At 48.2% G+C, this 18715-nt stretch overlaps 1 protein-coding gene across 1 annotated transcript; it reads right to left on the bottom strand.

The window, feature by feature from the left end:
- Window positions 1–5504: 5504 nt before the first annotated feature.
- On the bottom strand, window positions 5505–16828 carry cacna1d (calcium channel, voltage-dependent, L type, alpha 1D subunit; the record flags this gene model as incomplete). The annotated part of the gene is given in 7 exon segments (NM_001079461.1): window positions 5505–6812; window positions 8332–8652; window positions 9408–9538; window positions 10365–10528; window positions 12363–12509; window positions 16026–16393; window positions 16707–16828. Coding segments are annotated over 7 exon segments (1550 nt in total), but the record flags the coding sequence as incomplete, so codon positions are not given.
- Between the last annotated feature and the right edge of the window lie 1887 nt (window positions 16829–18715).

The following is an 18715-nucleotide window of genomic DNA, read 5'->3' on the forward strand; positions in this document are numbered from 1 at the left end:
GCAGCACAGCAGTAAAGTGTGCCTGAGTCTGAGCTTTCAGCCAGCGCTACACATTAGAACTGCTTTCAGCTAACCTATTGTTTCTCCTACTCCCATGTAACTGGAGGAGTCCCAAGCCGGACTTGGGTTTCTTACTATTGAGTGCTATTCTGATACCTACTGGGAGCTGCTATCTTGCTCCCTTCCCATTGTTCTGCTGATTGGCTGCTGGGGGTGAGGGGGGGGGGGGGGATATCCCTCCAACTTGCAGCGCAGCAGTAAAGTGTGCCTGAGTCTGAGCTTTCAGCCAGCGCTACACATTAGAACTGCTTTCAGCTAACCTATTGTTTCTCCTACTCCCATGTAACTGGAGGAGTCCCAAGCCGGACTTGGGTTTCTTACTATTGAGTGCTATTTCTGATACCTACTGGGAGCTGCTATCTTGCTCCCTTCCCATTGTTCTGCTGATTGGCTTGCTGGGGGTGAGGGGGGGGGGGATATCACTCCAACTTGCAGCGCAGCAGTAAAGTGTGCCTGAGTCTGAGCTTTCAGCCAGCGCTACACATTAGAACTGCTTTCAGCTAACCTATTGTTTCTCCTACTCCCATGTAACTGGAGGAGTCCCAAGCCGGACTTGGATTTCTTACTATTGAGTGCTATTCTGATACCTACTGGGAGCTGCTATCTTGCTCCCTTCCCATTGTTCTGCTGTTCGGCTTCTGGGGGTGAGGGGGGGGGATATCACTCCAACTTGCAGCGCAGCAGTAAAGTGTGCCTGAGTCTGAGCTTTCAGCCAGCGCTACACATTAGAACTGCTTTCAGCTAACCTATTGTTTCTCCTACTCCCATGTAACTGGAGGAGTCCCAAGTCGGACTTGGATTTCTTACTATTGAGTGCTATTCTGATACCTACTGGGAGCTGCTATCTTGCTCCCTTCCCATTGTTCTGCTGATTGCTGCTGGGGGTGAGGGGGGGGATATCACTCCAACTTGCAGCGCAGCAGTAAAGTGTGCCTGAGTCTGAGCTTTCAGCCAGCGCTACACATTAGAACTGCTTTCAGCTAACCTATTGTTTCTCCTACTCCCATGTAACTGGAGGAGTCCCAAGCCGGACTTGGATTTCTTACTATTGAGTGCTATTCTGATACCTACTGGGAGCTGCCATGTTGCTCCCTTCCCATTCGCATTCAGAAAAGAAAACCAGGACAAGGGAAACCATAATAAAATCTTTATTTGCGTTTGATTGAAGTTGTTTTTGGATTTGATCTCAACTTCCTGAATTGAACCAAATATCCCGCCTCATTATTCTCTCCAGCCAATCCCTGCGGCTGTTTATAAAGGTGCAACCTCCCCGTCCCGTAACTTCCCTTCCGCACCACAAGGGCTGGTCTGTGCTGCCGCCAGTGTCTCTGCTGCCGGGAGGTAGATTATTCACGGATGTTTATGGCTATTAGTCACTTTCACAGGGGGCAGAAAATAATCATTAAAGAATCACATGATCCACCACATCCGCCTGAAGATGTACTTGTTGGCACATTAGGTAATTAGTGGGAGGAGCCACAGGAGCAGGAAAGGCCCAAAGCCAATGCAATTATAGGTCTCAAGTTTGTATATTTATAAAAGATAAATGTGTCTCCATCTTGCCCTACTGTCCCCATCTTGCCCTACTGTCCCCATCTTGCCCTACTGTCTCCATCTTGTCCTACTGTCTCCATCTTGCCCTACTGTCTCCATCTTGCCCTACTGTCTCCATCTTGCCCTACTGTCTCCATCTTGTCCTACTGTCTCCATCTTGCCCTACTGTCTCCATCTTGCCCTACTGTCTCCATCTTGTCCTACTGTCCCCATCTTGTCCTACTGTCCCTATCTTGCCCTACTGTCTCCATTTTGCCCTACTGTTTCCATCTTGCCCTACTGTCCCCATCTTGTCCTACTGTCTCCATCTTGCCCTACTGTCTCCATTTTGCCCTACTGTTTCCATCTTGCCCTACTGTCCCCATCTTGTCCTACTGTCTCCATCTTGCCCTACTGTCTCCATCTTGCCCTACTGTCCCCTTGCCCTACTGTCCCCATCTTGCCCTACTGTCCCCATCTTGCCCTACTGTCCCCATCTTGCCCTACTGTCCCCATCTCTGTCCTACTGTCTCCATCTTGCCCTACTGTCCCCATCTTGCCCTACTGTCTCCATCTTGTCCTACTGTCTCCATCTTGCCTACTTGTCCCCATCTTGCCCTACTGTTCCCCATCTTGCCCTACTGTCCCCATCTTGCCCCTACTGTCCCCATCTGTGCCCTACTGTCCCCATCTTGTCCTACTGTCTCCATCTTGTCCCTAACTTGTTCTCCTATCTTGTCCTTACTGTCTCCATCTTGCCCTAACTGTCTCCAATCTTGGCCCTACTGTCCCCATCTTGCCACTGTCTCCATCTGTTCCACTGTCTCCATCTTGCCTACTGTCTCCAATTTGCCCTACGTCTCCATCTTGCCCTAGACTGTCCCCATCTGCCCTACTGTCTCCATCTTGCCCACTGTCTCCAATCTTGCTCCTACTGTCTCCATCTTGCCCTACTGTCTCCATCTTGCCCTACTGTCCCCATCTTGCCCTTACTGTCCCCAATCTTGCCCTACTGTCTCCATCTTGCCCTACTGCTCCATCTTGCCCTACTGTCCCCATCTTGCCCTACTGTCTCCTCTTGCCCTACTGTCTCCATCTTGCCCTACTGTCCCCATCTTGCCCTACTGTCTATCTGTGCCCATCCACTTGCCCTACTGTCTCCATCTTGCCCTACTGTCCCATCTTGCCTACTGTCCCATCTTGCCCCTACCTCCATCCCACTGTCCATCCCTACTCTCTCATCTGCCCTACTGTCTCCATCGTGCCCTGCCTACTATCTTGTCCTACTGATCCCCATCTGGGTCCTACTGTCCCATCTTGCCTACTCTTCTCCATTCTTGCCCTACTGTCTCCATCTTGCCCCTACCTCTCCATCTTGTCCTACTGTCCCCATCTTGCCCTACTGTCTCCATCTCTACTGTCTCCATCTCTCCTACTCTCTCCATCTTGCCCTACTGTCCCCATCTTGCCCTACTGTCCCCGATCTGCCCGTACTGTCTCCATTTTTGCCCTACTGTTTCCACTGTCCTACTTCTCCCATCTGCCCCTACTGTCTCCATCTTAGCCCCTACGGTCCCCTTTCCCTACTTCCCGCCTGTCTGCCCTTACTGTCTCCATCTGGTCCCTAGTGTCTGCCATCTTGCCCTACTCTCTCCATCTGCCCTACTGTCTCCATCTTGCCCTACTGTCTCCAATCTGGTCCTTACTGTCTCCATCTTGCCCTGCTCTCTCCTATCTGCTCCTACTTCTCCATCTTGCCCTACTGTCTCCATCTTCCTACTCCCCTCCATCTTGCCCTACTGTCTCCATCTTGTTCCTACTGTCCCCATCTGTCCTCACTGTTTCCCATTTGGTCCTACTGTCTCCATCTAGGCTCCAACTGTCTCCTATCTTGTCGCTACTGTCTCCATCTTGTCCTACTGTTTCCATTTGGTCCTACTGTCTCCATCTTGCTCAACTGTCTCCATCTTGCCCTACTGTCCCCATCTTGTCCTACTGTTTCCATTTGGTCCCACTGTCTCCATCTTGCCCAACTGTCTCCATCTTGTCCTACTGTCTCCATCTTGTCCTACTGTTTCCCTCTTGTCCTACTGTTTCCATCTGGTCCTACTGTCTCCATCTTGTCCTACTGTCTCCATCTTGTCCTACTGTCTCCATCTTGTCCTACTGTCTCCATCTTTCCCTATTGTCTCATTCTTGCCCTACTGTCTCCATCTTGTCCTACTGTCTCCATCTTGTCCTACTGTCTCTATCTTTCCCTATTGTCTCATTCTTGCCCTACTGTCTCCATCTTGTCCTACTGTCCCCATCTTGCCCTACTGTCTCCATCTTGCCCTACTGTCTCCATCTTGTCCTACTGTCTCCATCTTGCCCTACTGTCTCCATCTTGTCCTACTGTCCCCATCTTGCCCTACTGTCTCCATCTTGCCCTACTGTCCCCATCTTGCCCTACTGTCTCCATCTTGTCCTACTGTTTCCATTTGGTCCTACTGTCTCCATCTTGCCCAACTGTCTCCATCTTGTCCTACTGTCTCCATCTTGTCCTACTGTCTCCATCTTGTCCTACTGTTTCCATCTTGTCCTACTGTTTCCATCTGGTCCTACTGTCCCCATCTTGCCCTACTGTCTCCATCTTGTCCTACTGTCTCCATCTTTCCCTATTGTCTCATTCTTGCCCTACTGTCTCTATCTTGTCCTAATGTTTATATCTTAACCTACTGTTAAGACACCGTTTTTGTTAATGAGCCCTAATATGAAGGGGAGCACAGGGGCAACAGGAGGGAGAATTGGGCAGGAGATGAGAGCGTTTTGGTGAATTCAGTGGGCACTGGGGCAGGACTGGCGTTCTAACTGCCCCCTATAGGGTCCAATGGTGACAACAGGTGGCAGGAAGAGACAGGAGGGCTAAAGGCAAGTGATTGGGTGGAGGCAACTTCATGGAGATGGTGGAGACTGTTGGGAGACAGTTTGAAGAAGGTGAATGCCAGGGTGAGGGGCAGAAGGGCAGAAGGGCCGGAGGCAGGAAACTGTGGATCAAACATTAAGGGAAGATGAGCCAATAAGAGAAGAGCAGCACCAGGCAGAGAAGCATTGGGCACAGGGTCCGGCCCACGTGGGAATGGGAAAAGGACAACAATGTCCCGGAACTCTCGCCCAGGGTCCGTCAGTGATAGGAGCAACCAGAACCAGGGGATCCAATCACAGCAGCAGAAGGAGCAGCAACGCTACAGCCCCCTTTCAAGTGTTACGGACCGGCAGTGAGACCCCCCAGAATGGATTTATAGATCGTGGGTTTGAGCCCTTACACGGCGGCTTCTTATCGAGTTTGTGCCCCGACGATCTGAACCTGCGAATCCCTTGGGCGCATCTCCGGCCGTGGGCGCATCTCTGGCCCGCGGGCACATCTCCGGCCCGTGGACGCATCTCCGGTCGTGGGCGCATCTCCGGCCGTGGGTGCATCTCCGGTCGTGGGCGCATCTCCGGCCCGTGGGCGCATCTCCGGCCGTGGGCGCATCTCCGGCCCATGGGCGCATCTCCGGCCGTGGGCGCATCTCTGACCCGTGGGCGCATCTCCGGCCCGTGGGAGTATCTCCGGTCGTGGGCGCATCTCGGCCGTGGGCGCATCTCGGCCGTGGGCGCATCTCCGGCCCGTGGGCGCATCTCCGGCCCGTGGGCGCATCTCCGGCCCGTGGGCGCATCTCCGGCCGTGGGCGCATCTCCGGCCCGTGGAGGGTGCACCTTTGGTTCCTACAGACGTCTGTTCCGCCGACTGGAATGTAAGAAGTAAAATCTCCCCCAAAACGAGCAATTAATCCGTTAGATATGCAAAAATACCGCTTCTCTAGTGACGGAAATTTCTTCAGGAAAACCCAGAATTTTTTTTAAAAAATCAGTGAATTTCAATAAAATCATTTTTTTTTTTTTGGTAAATATTCGAAAGTTTCACAGCTCACTGGCAAATTAAGAAAAAAAAAAAGCACTCGTTAATAAACTCGTTAATCATCGTCTGTAATGTTTGCATATCTGAAAAGGTCCGTTAGACAGAAAATATTCTCTTAGAAAATCTTTTTAGCGACGTCTCTGATCGGGAACCCGGAACGTTCCGCCCCCCCGGGAGAAACCAAAAAATAATCGTTTAGAATTCCCCGCCCCCCGCGCACGACATTAAATAAGAAGCCATAAATATTGCTGAAGGTCCGTGAAACCCCACGCGGGTCGCAAAATAGAGAAAATCTCTTTACAAATCGTCGTTATGTACAGAAATCTCGTCGACCAATCGGGTTCTCCCGTTCCGAGTGCGCTTATTCCAGTGTTTCTATAAAAAGATTTGCCCTAAGGGTGAAACGCCTCGAGCGGCGGAAGGTGGTTCGTTAGAAAAAAGAATGGAGGCTATGCAAATGATATCGTTGCCGCGGTAACATACCGCCCCGGAATTCGAATTTTGTGATCCCCCAAAAAGCGTCGACGCTCAGTTCCAGGCCCAAGGGTCCCCCCACCGGGTCGCTCATGGTGCAACTGGACAGTAGCAGCTCTATGGGGGAGGAGCCTGTAATTCTCCTGCCCTCTCTGAACTCCGCCCCCAACACTCAGCGGATGCATCGCACTGCGCCCCAAGACCTCTGTCGAGTGGATTTGGTGAGGGTTTTGATATGATATTTATGGAGGTGGTAACAACGTTGTGACCTCTGATTGTCATCACCAGAATTTCACCGACCCCCTTTCGTCCAATCCCGGGGTGTTTTTTAGCTTCCACGATGCACAAACCCCGCCTCACTCCCATCCAATCACAAGCCCTGGATGAGGATCCCGTGACTTCCATTGGTGCTTTTATTCCCCGTGTCCTCACCGAGCCGAGTGGGACAAGATGGCATTTTGCCTCCGCTGATTGTCAGGCACTTCTCTGAGTGAAATGATCCCCAATACTATAACGTCGTTATACAAATCATCTCATCGGCCAAGTCTTCTTCGTATTTATTAGGTTCCGGCTCGTCGTCGCTGTAGCCCGGCCCGTAGTCCTGCAGTTCGTATTCCCTCCGGCTTAGGATGGGCAACACGTCGCCCCCTGCTGTCCCATTGCGGATGGTGCCGTTGAGGAGGTTGCTGGCCGCGCTTTCCATTTCGTCGATGGTCATGTCGCAGGCGTCGGCGATCTCGTGTTTCGTGGCCGATACGAACTTGGGGTCCTTGGCGTAACGACCTAAGCCTTCCGAGATCAGTACCTGGAACAGAGACAGGTCATATAAATATACTTTTTAGTACAGGTATGGGATCCGTTATCCGGAAACCCATTATCCAGAAAGCTCAGAATTACCCAAAACCTGACTCCATATAGAAACCCTTATTGGGGGCAGAACAGCCCTATTGGGTTTATTTAATGGTTAAATGATTCCCTTTTCTCTGTAATAATAAAACAGTACCTGTACTTGATCCCAACTAAGATATAATTACCCCTTATTGGGGGCAGAACAGCCCTATTGGGTTTATTTCATGGTTAAATGATTCCCTTTTCTCTGTAATAATAAAACAGTACCTGTACTTGATCCCAACTAAGATATAATTACCCCTTATTGGGGCAGAACAGCCCTATTGGGTTTATTTAATGGTTAAATGATTCCCTTTTCTCTGTAATAATAAAACAGTACCTGTACTTGATCCCAACTAAGATATAATTACCCCTTATTGGGGCAGAACAGCCCTATTGGGTTTATTTCATGGTTAAATGATTCCCTTTTCTCTGTAATAATAAAACAGTACCTGTACTTGATCCCAACTAAGATATAATTACCCCTTATTGGGGGCAGAACAGCCCTATTGGGTTTATTTCATGGTTAAATGATTCCCTTTTCTCTGTAATAATAAAACAGTACCTGTACTTGATCCCAACTAAGATATAATTACCCCTTATTGGGGGCAGAACAGCCCTATTGGGTTTATTTAATGGTTTAATGATTCCCTTTTCTCTGTAATAATAAAACAGTACCTGTACTTGATCCCAACTAAGATATAATTACCCCTTATTGGGGCAGAACAGCCCTATTGGGTTTATTTCATGGTTAAATGATTCCCTTTTCTCTGTAATAATAAAACAGTACCTGTACTTGATCCCAACTAAGATATAATTACCCCTTATTGGGGCAGAACAGCCCTATTGGGTTTATTTCATGGTTAAATGATTCCCTTTTCTCTGTAATAATAAAACAGTACCTGTACTTGATCCCAACTAAGATATAATTACCCCTTATTGGGGGCAGAACAGCCCTATTGGGTTTATTTAATGGTTAAATGATTCCCTTTTCTCTGTAATAATAAAACAGTACCTGTACTTGATCCCAACTAAGATATAATTACCCCTTATTGGGGCAGAACAGCCCTATTGGGTTTATTTCATGGTTAAATGATTCCCTTTTCTCTGTAATAATAAAACAGTACCTGTACTTGATCCCAACTAAGATATAATTACCCCTTATTGGGGGCAGAACAGCCCTATTGGGTTTATTTAATGGTTAAATGATTCCCTTTTCTCTGTAATAATAAAACAGTACTTGTACTTGATCCCAACTAAGATATAATTACATTTTCATGTTTTATTGTTTTTTTTAGTAGATTTAAGGTATGAAGACCCCTTATCCGGAATACCCTTGGTACTGATGCACAAACGCCATTCGCCGACACTGAACCAGTCTGTCTGTGCCAAATACGCCCGCGCCCTATTGGATTAAAGAGAATCACATGACTCACCGCTTCTACCAGGCTGTCGGCGCTTCTCTGCTTGTCGCCGAGTTTGCTGCGGAAGTCGCTGGGCACGGTGAGTCCGGGCTGCGCAAACGTTCGGTAGGAGACGTCGCTGTCGTCCGTGTACCACGAGCTTCTCTGCAGGGACGGGAGGCTCCCATTCATCTGCTCCTTCGACTCCGCCCGGTCCACGCGGATCAGCGGGGTGTAGAAAGGGGTGCGGTCCCGGTTGCTCGGGGTGCCCGGCGGCGTTGCCCACGATCTCGTAGAGCGACATGGGGAGTGTTTCTGGGCTTTGCTGGAATCCAAGCCAGCGACCGCCATGATCTGGGGCAGAAAGAGGCCCATGTTAGTACATACGCTTTGGTACATACGCTTTGGTACATACGCTTTGGTACATGGCGAAGATTTGGGCATTTTCGGATTTGGCGGAATCCAAGGGGCTCATTTACTAACCATCGATTTTTAATTTTAAACTCGATTAGAATTTTTTTTCGAAAAAGTCACGAGATTTTAGCGTCTAAACGGCTAAAAACCCGAATCCAACAATTCTCTGGGTTAAACCCCTCCCCTTTCCTTCAATGTCTTTCTTTTGTCTCGAAACTTTAGAGATTTCGCTGGGTTTTGTGCGAAAATCAAGACTTTTTCAAATTGTCGGGATTTTTACAGCGACAATTCAAAAAAGTCGTTTTTTTACGATTTTTCTCGGAGGGACTTTTTTTTTAGTAAACATCAGAAAATTCAAGATTTGGCAACTTAGGATTCGGTTCAGTATTCGGGCGAAACTTTTATGAAGGATTTGGGGTTCAAATAACGGATTTGGTTTATCCCTAATGTATAAGTCACTGCCCTGGGAGATAAGCCTGGGGGTAACTCACCCACCCCCTGTGGCAGAGACCGCCCATTCCATGCTTGACAAGGGGCAAATCACCATGTTTATTACCCACAATGCCAGTGTTGCCCGCGCAACTTTACGTGTATTTCAGAGCAATCACACTTGGCTTGGGGGGGAACTTTGTATATAAAGGTGCCCGGGGGGCTCAGAGGGGGTATAAGGCTCAGCCCCCCAATACCCCCCCTACCTGTTGCTGCATGAGGTGCAATGGCAGGGCAGTGCGCTGGTGGAACGGCGGCGGCGGCGGCGACACGGGGAGCTCATCCTGGCTGCTCTGCCGGCGCAGGCACTCGAAATTGAAAGAAGATCTGCGGTTTGCTGGGAAGCACAAAATGGACCAAAGTCAGAACCAATGACGGACACAACGGACCAATCAGGAATGATTATACAGAATGAATCTATTGCGCCCTTATCTATTGGGCAGAGTGAGAGAATGTTCTGCCTGTGGCACTGGGCCCCCCAAGGGAAACTAAGATCCAGAACCCAGAACCATTAGATACAGAACCTTGTGTTTGAGAAACTATAGGGGCCACATGGTCCAATGCACTGGGATCCACTAGGGCTCGGTGGGCTCAGCGGCAGAATCCCTGCTTCTATGGCGGTTCTGTGCTGCCCTGTTAAACAGCTGAGGGAACCAGGGTCAGACTGGGGGGTGGGGGATCCACTGTGAGCCCCTAAACCCCCAGGGCCCCAGCCACCCGTGCAGCCCCCATACAGTATTTTAGGCACAATTGGGGGTGGGGAACGCAGCTGGGGAGCGCTGGCAATGATTGGGTCTGGGTCAGCGGGACCCACAAGGGTCGGGGCCAACAAGTTTTTTCCCAGTCTGAGCCTGGAGGGAACCAATCAGAAGGAAAGCAGAGACAGCTGCCTAATCTATGGCAATTGGGTTCTGGGCTCCATAACTAAAAGGATCCGGAGTAAAGGGAAAGTAATGACATATACAGGGCTGTTTTATCTGCAGCCCTTCAGCTGTTATTGCCTACAACTCCCAGCATCCCCCGAGATGCACTGGCGCTGGCAATGGTGGTGCAATAACAGCTGGGAGGCTGCAGGGGGCATAAGCACTTAGTAAGGAAGGACACTCCCTGCCCAAGGGGACCCCACAAGCGCCCGGGGTGGGGGGGGTGCTCCTGTCACTCACAGGGAGGTGTCGCGGGGAGTAACCTTCGCCTCGGCGACCGCCGTGATTCGTAGTAAATCTGGGAGTCTTCCTCTTCGAAATAACTATGCGGGTGGTGATAGCCGTGGGGTCTCTCGTAATCCAGATCGTTGGCTTGGTACAGCGCCGGCTCCTCGTACGTTTGCCTGTATCATAAGAACAAATCAAACATTTGCAATTGGTCTTCATTTTTCAGTTATTTCAATTTTTCTTCAGCAGAAGGTATTTTAGCAGCTATCTGGTTGCTAGGGTCTCGTTTACCTTAGTAACCAGGCAGCGGTTAGAATGAGAGACTGGAATACAAACAGGAGAGGGACTGAATATAAAGATAAGGAATAAACAAAGATGTCGAGGAGGAAGGGAAATACTTCAAAAACTAGAACAAATAAATAATGAAGACCAATTGCAAAGTTGCTAAGAATAGAACGTTCTATGGCATACTTTAAAGATGAACCACTCCTTTAAAGGTTGTTGCTCACCTTTGGGTTAACTTTTAGTATTATGTAGACAGTTTGCAATTTGTCTTCATTTTTAATTATCAGTAGTTTTTAAATTGTTTTACTTTTTGTTCTGCGGCTCTCCAGTTTGGAATTGAAGCAGTTGTCTGGTTGCTAGGGTCCAATTTAGCTTAGTAACCAGTTAAGCAGTTATCTGGTTGCTAGGGTCCAATTTACTTTAGTAACCAGTTAAGCAGTTATCTGGTTGCTAGGGTCCAATTTAGCTTAGTAACCAGTTAAGCAGTTATCTGGTTGCTAGGGTCCAATTTACTTTAGTAACCAGTTAAGCAGTTATCTGGTTGCTAGGGTCCAATTTACCTTAGTAACCAGTTAAGCAGTTATCTGGTTGCTAGGGTCCAATTTACTTTAATAACCAGTTAAGCAGTTATCTGGTTGCTAGGGTCCAATTTACCTTAGTAACCAGTTAAGCAGTTATCTGGTTTCTAGGGTCCAATTTACCTTAGTAAACAGTTAAGCAGTTGTCTGGTTGCTAGGGTCCAATTTACCTTAGTAAACAGTTAAGCAGTTATCTGGTTGCTAGGGTCCAATTTACCTTAGTAACCAGTTAAGCAGTTATCTGGTTGCTAGGGTCCAATTTACCTTAGTAAACAGTTAAGCAGTTGTCTGGTTGCTAGGGTTCAATTTACCTTAGTAACCAGTTAAGACGTTATCTGGTTGCTAGGGTCCAATTTACCTTAGTAACCAGTTAAGCAGTTATCTGGTTGCTAGGGTCCAATTTAACTTAGTAAACAGTTAAGCAGTTGTCTGGTTGCTAGGGTCCAATTTACCTTAGTAAACAGTTAAGCAGTTATCTGGGTGCTAGGGTCCAATTTACCTTAGTAACCAGGGAGTGGTTTAAGACAGTGTGTGAGATATGAATAGGGGAGGGGCTGAATAGAAAAGTACTAATAACAATAAAACTGGAGCCTCACAGAGCAATAGGGTTTGGCTGCCGGGGTCAGTGACCCCCATTTGACAGCTGCAAAGAGGCAGAAGAAGAAGGGAAATAATTCAAAAACTATAAGACAAAAATAATAAAATTCTGAGACAGTTTGCAATTGGTTGCTAGGGTCTTCTTTACCTTAGCAACCAGGCAGTAGGTTGAATGAGAGGCTGTTATATGAATAGGGGAGGGGATGAATAGAAAGATAAGGAATAAAAAGTAACAATAACAATAAAACTGGAGCTTCACAGAGCAATAGGGTTTGGCTGCCGGGGTCAGTGACCCCCATTTGAAAGAGTTGGAAGAAGAAGGCAAATAATTCAAAAACTATAGAAAATAAAAAATGAAGACCAATTGAAAAGTTGCTTAGAATTGGCCATTCTATAACATATATATAACCAAAAGGAATACAAGGGAAATTTAGGGAGAAACAGAGGCCACAGGTACTTGTGGAAGGTACAGAGAACACCAACAAAGCGAATAAAGGGAATATCTGCAACAAATAAGAATAACACGTAGGGAAGGGGCAGGTTCGGGCACCTGTTGGCCGCCAGCATACTGTCCTCTTCATAATATTCATCCCCGCTGTAATATTCCGCTTCGTCCATGTACGGGTCGTCTCCGTAGTCTGGAAAGTCGGGATCTTCACGGAAGATAACTGGCCCGTTCCTCTCCCCAGACTCAGACCTGAAGCCATTGCAGGAATTACATTACACTCTATTCTAAAGGCCAAATAAACCCCCTCGGAGTCTGTAGCTTTTACCAATGGTGTCTATGGGCGCTGAGTGCCCGGCAACGAGAGGCAGATTTAATCAGTCAGTAAATATAATTACTGTTATACTGATAGAAACAGAGCCTGTCATTTAATATCTATGTGTTTCCTGCATCACTAGCTGGGATTGGGCAGAGCGGCCAATTTGGCTTAATTAATCCGATTCCAAACGACATCTGAGCCGCCGGCTGGAACATGATATGATACAACATGACAGTTTGTTTCTTGACAAATAATCTCAGATTTACAGATGTACTCAGGGATTTATGTATGTTTGATGGGGTTTTTTGCCTTCCTCTGGATCAACTTGTAGTTAGGCAGGTTAGGTATAGGCATTATGGTTGAACTTGATGGACGTATGTCTTTTTTCAACCCAACTTACTATGTTACTATGTTACTATGTTACTATGTTACTATGTATCTCTCTGGGCAAACTTAGGGGGCTGTTCCTGCTGAATTGTGCTTAGTACAGGGGAATCCCTATGTGCCATAGTTTTATGGAATCTCTCTGTACAGGCTATGAGCAAACTTAGGGGGCTGTTCCTGCTGAATTGTGCTTAGTACAGGGGAATCCCTATGTGCCATAGTTTTATGGAATCTCTCTGTACAGGCTATGAGCAAACTTAGGGGGCTGTTCCTGCTGAATTGTGCTTAGTACAGGGAAATCCCTATGTGCCATAGTTTTATGGTATCTCTCTGTACAGGCTATGGGCAAACTTAGGGGGCTGTTCCTGCTGAATTGTGCTTAGTACAGGGGAATCCCTATGTGCCATAGTTTTATGGTGTCTCTCTGTTCAGTTCATTGATACTTCCAGTAAATTGGATGGTGCAGGTTAAATACAGTTAGTTTTGCTCTTTGCTCAGTTATAGCCAATTGTAGCCTTTCTGTTCAGTGCTCTGATTGGCTACCGCTCCTCTCAAGGCACAAGAAGCAAGTATAAAGCCATTCCAGTAGTTGCCCCCCCAGCAGTGCAAGTCACATGGCCACGTGCATCGGCCTGAGATTCATGCACAACCCCCACATTAACCCCATAAGTGCTTATCATTTCATAGGAATAACTACCCTGGCACAGCACCAACTGGTGGGCACAGACAGAATTACACCATGGGGCTATCACTGTATCTTTCCTAATGGATAATGGCGTCCCCCTTTACTCAGCACCAGTGAAGCATCATGGGAAGAACACGTGAGCGAACTATACACGTGTGTAGCACCGGGCTCTCCTAATGACTCCCCCGCTCGTTGGTGGCCCAATGCCGGGGTTCTGAACCAACCCAGATCTGCCCCACACTAGTGACTGGGCCCATTGGGCACATTATGGTGCCAAATACAGTTCTGGTTCTGAGTTGGACCGGGAAATGATAAGCACTTGAGACATGCAGCAGGGCATGCAGCACACATGCATGTAATAACTACGGCAGTCGCATATGTTGTATGGCACACGCGTGGGCACCGCCGGCACCCACCGGGCAACCTACCGAATGTAACTTTCATAATAGCGAGTCCTATCCAGGGAAGCCATACAAATATGGGGAGATGCGTTAGACCAGACATCTGCCAGTTATTACACATGTACCCAGCGTCGTATTGGGCAGCGCAATGGGAGGGGACACCAAGGACACGCCCACATTCTTTATTTACGAAATGATAGAACTGACCCCCCCCCCCCTCAATGAATCAAACAGACATAAATATGTTATATGGGACAGATGGAGCCACGGTGGCCGTGCCCGTAAAGATGCCCTGAGCCATCGCAAAACAAGTCCCCAATGTGCTCCGCCCAATCAGATTTGCTGCCCAACCTGACTGATGTGCAAATGAGCCCAATCCCTAATGCCATGGGATTGGTGCCAACAGGCTGCCCATTAGGGGCTGGGTATGGCACCCATGGGCGACACGTCTTAGGCTGCCCATTTGGGGCTGGGTATGGCACCCATGGGCGACACGTCTTAGGCTGCCCATTAGGGGCTAGGTATGGCACCCATGGGCGACACGTCTTAGGCTGCCCATTAGGGGCTGGGTATGGCACCCATGGGCGGCACGTCTTAGGCTGCCCATTAGGGGCTGGGTATGGCACCCATGGGCGACACGTCTTAGGCTGCCCATTAGGGGCTGGGTATGGCACCCATGGGCGACACGTCTTAGGCTGCCCATTAGGGGCTAGGTATGGCACCCATGGGCGGCACGTCTTAGGCTGCCCATTAGGGGCTGGGTATGGCACCCATGGGCGACACGTCTTAGGCTGCCCATTAGGGGCTGGGTATGGCACCCATGGGCGACACGTCTTAGGCTGCCCATTAGGGGCTGGGTATGGCACCCATGGGCGACACGTCTTAGGCTGCCTATGATATTAGAGCACTTTAATTCCTCCTCCTCCCCCGGGTCCCCCACTTATTTATATACTAGTGCCCGCCCTCTTCAGTGACATCAGAAAGGGGTGGGGCAGAGCTAGTATATAAGTAATGAGCCACTTCTGGTTGGGAGAAAGTGGATTAGGGTTGGGCATTAGGGTTGGGCATTGGCACTAAGGCGCTCAATTCCATTGGCTCCGTCGGCTCCATCTGATATTTGCTCCATATAAAGCCATTTCAATGGCCCCGCCCACTAATACTGCTATTAAATAATGGGATGAAGGAAACATTTTACTTTTAGGGGGAATGTTTCATTATTAATCAACAATATTTCTATTTTTCCTGGGCACTTTTTAAAGCTGGGTCAGTTCCCGAGGGCAGTTATCAGTACAGGTATGGGATCCATATTCGGAAACCCATTATTCAGAAAGTCACGAATTACGGGAAGGCCGTCCCCCATAGACTCCATTATAAGAAAATAATTCTAATTTTTAAAAATTATTTCCTTTTTAATCTGTAATAATAAAACAGTACCTGTACTTGATCCCAACTAAGATTTAATTACCCCTTATTGGGGCAGAACAGCCCTATTGGGTTTATTTAATGGTTAAATGATTCCATTTTCTCTGTAATAATAAAACAGTACCTGTACTTGATCCCAACTAAGATATAATTACCCCTTATTGGGGCAGAACAGCCCTATTGGGTTTATTTAATGGTTAAATGATTCCCTTTTCTCTGTAATAATAAAACAGTACCTGTACTTGATCCCAACTAAGATATAATTACCCCTTATTGGGGGCAGAACAGCCCTATTGGGTTTATTTAATGGTTAAATGATTCCCTTTTCTCTGTAATAATAAAACAGTACCTGTACTTGATCCCAACTAAGATATAATTACCCCTTATTGGGGCAGAACAGCCCTATTGGGTTTATTTAATGGTTAAATGATTCCCTTTTCTCTGTAATAATAAAACAGTACCTGTACTTGATCCCAACTAAGATATAATTACCCCTTATTGGGGGCAGAACAGCCCTATTGGGTTTATTGTAACAATATAATTGAGTGGATTTTCACCTTTTAATACTCGGTTTCCGGGGTTTCTCGTGCTCGTTCCTGGGGTGGGGGTAGAAGCCATTCTCAGACTGGTGCCCGTGGGGGGCAGAGAGGCTGGAGTTCTTGCCGTTGGGGGGGTTGGACACGTTGGCATTGTTGAGGTTGGCATTAGTGGAGTTGGACACGGGTTTCCCTGGGTGGCTGTGGTTCTGGTAGTTCTGGTGCTGCACAGAATTCCCCGTATGTGAGTAATTGGACTTGTCGGTATCGGAATGGATGGAAGGCCTCTGCACGTGCAATGGCCGCCGGGTGGTGTTGGTTTGCTGGTAGAAGTCCCTTCTGTCTGTGGCGACATGATTGACGTGATTTCCGAACAGCCCCCCGTTTCTCTGTGAATGAAGATTTCAGGTAATTACGACTCAACACAAAGGGTTTCCTTGGTATCATGTGACTTCCTACTTCCTTTCTGCCAAACTCACAGCACTCCTGACTTGCTTTACGGCTAAGATTCAGGGTACAGCACCAGAATCAGAGCAACATTCTATCAGTTCTGCCCCAGTAACTGCCCCCGAATCTGATTCATTTCTATTTAGGTTTAAACTTACTTAATTAAATGAATATTAGAATACAATATTTTTGGCAGTTGATGCATTTTGGGGGAGTCCCTAAACATTCACTAATAATAGAATTGGGAATGATTACTCTGTAGATATCGTCCTCCTCTTCCTCGTGATTGTTCTGCTCCGGCTCCTCATCCTGGAGGTCGCAGGAGATCGCGCGTCGGATTTCGGGCCCAATATCATGGAGAGTCCTCAGCCCGGCCTGTGAGAGACGGCAGGGGAACGGGTCTGAGTAACGTGAACCCTTCCAGCAGATATGATCAAGTACAGACATACACAGTCAGTAGTAGGATTTATCTAATAGGTAGGTACAGCTGACAAGGGCACATCCACAGAAAGGAGGGAAAGGAGATCTCACCATCAGCATAGGAAGGGGTTCCTTACTGTAAGGGCAGTCAGGTTATGGGATTCCCTACCAAGAGAGGGGGAATGAGTGATTCATTTGGGGTGGGGAGGAAAGGGGATCTCACCATCAGCATAGGAAGGGGTTCCTTACTGTAAGGGCAGTCAGGTTATGGGATTCCCTACCAAGAGAGGGGGAATGAGTGATTCATTGGGGGTGGGGAGGAAAGGAGATCTCACTATCAGCATAGGAAGGGGTTCCTTACTGTAAGGGCAGTCAGGTTATGGGGTTCCCTACCCAGAGAGGGGGAATGAGTGATTAATTTGGGGTGGGGAGGAAAGGGGATCTCACCATCAGCATAGGAAGGGGTTCCTTACTGTAAGGGCAGTCAGGTTATGGGGTTCCCTACCAAGAGAGGGGGAATGAGTGATACATTGGGGGTGGGGAGGAAAGGGGATCTCGCCATCAGCATAGGAAGGGGTTCCTTACTGTAAGGGCAGTCAGGTTATGGGGTTCCCTACCAAGAGAGGGGGAATGAGTGATACATTGGGGGTGGGGAGGAAAGGGGATCTCGACATCAGCATAGGAAGGGGTTCCTTACTGTAAGGTTATGGGGTTCCCTACTAAGAAAGGGAAAACTTAAGGTGTTATGTAATACAAAGCACTAAGTTTGCCCAGGTGCAGTAACCAATCAGCAGTTTGAATTTACTGGTCACCTGTTGAAAAGGAAACAGCTTATTGGTTGCTATGGGTTACTGCACCTGGGCAAACTTAGTGCCTGTTATTACATTTGGGGGTGAGGGATTTACTGTGGGACGTCGGATACAGGTTGGGGATACGGAGGCGCAAGGCTGAATCTGCTGCTGTGGGTATATATATATATACTGTATGTGTGTAACCGGACTGGGGCAGAGCCGCCTCACAGAACCATGAATGCGCTGCTGCTGCTGCACGACTGCCCATGCAGAAGGGGAAATATTAAATAAACTTTACTAGAATATGAGGCTTGTACAGAAATCTGTATTATATTTATATATTATATAACCCCCCCCCCCCGTGTATTTAGCTTTAGATCTCCCACAATCCCAGAGGGCAGTACAAGCCCAGAACTACAGACACTGGGCCGATCCGTGTTCAGAATCACACGCAGCCCTGATGTTATACTGAAGCCCATGTTTTCTTACTGAGCCACCTAGTGGCACAATGCCACATACACACTCAGGGCACTGCCAGTGATGCTCCTGTATAACTGCCTGGCACAGTGCCACATACACACTCAGGGCACTGCCAGTGATGCCCCTGTATAATAACTGCCTGGCACAGTGCCACATACACACTCAGGGCACTGCCAGTGATGCCCCTGTATAATAACTGCCTGGCACAGTGCCACATACACACTCAGGGCACTGCCAGTGATACTCCTGTATAACTGCCTCAGTGCCACATACACACTCAGGGCACTGCCAGTGATGCCCCTGTATAACTGCCTGGCACAGTGCCACATACACACTCAGGGCACTGCCAGTGATGCCCCTGTATAACTGCCTGGCACAGTGCCACATACACACTCAGGGCACTGCCAGTGATGCCCCTGTATAACTGCCTGGCACAGTGCCACATACACACTCAGGGCACTGCCAGTGATGCTCCTGTATAACTGCCTGGCACAGTGCCACATACACACTCAGGGCACTGCCAGTGATGCCCCTGTATAACTGCCTGGCACAGTGCCACATACACACTCAGGG

The sequence above is a fragment of the Xenopus tropicalis genome, chromosome 4, assembly GCF_000004195.4.
Source record: "Xenopus tropicalis strain Nigerian chromosome 4, UCB_Xtro_10.0, whole genome shotgun sequence".
Lineage (NCBI taxonomy): Eukaryota > Metazoa > Chordata > Amphibia > Anura > Pipidae > Xenopus > Xenopus tropicalis.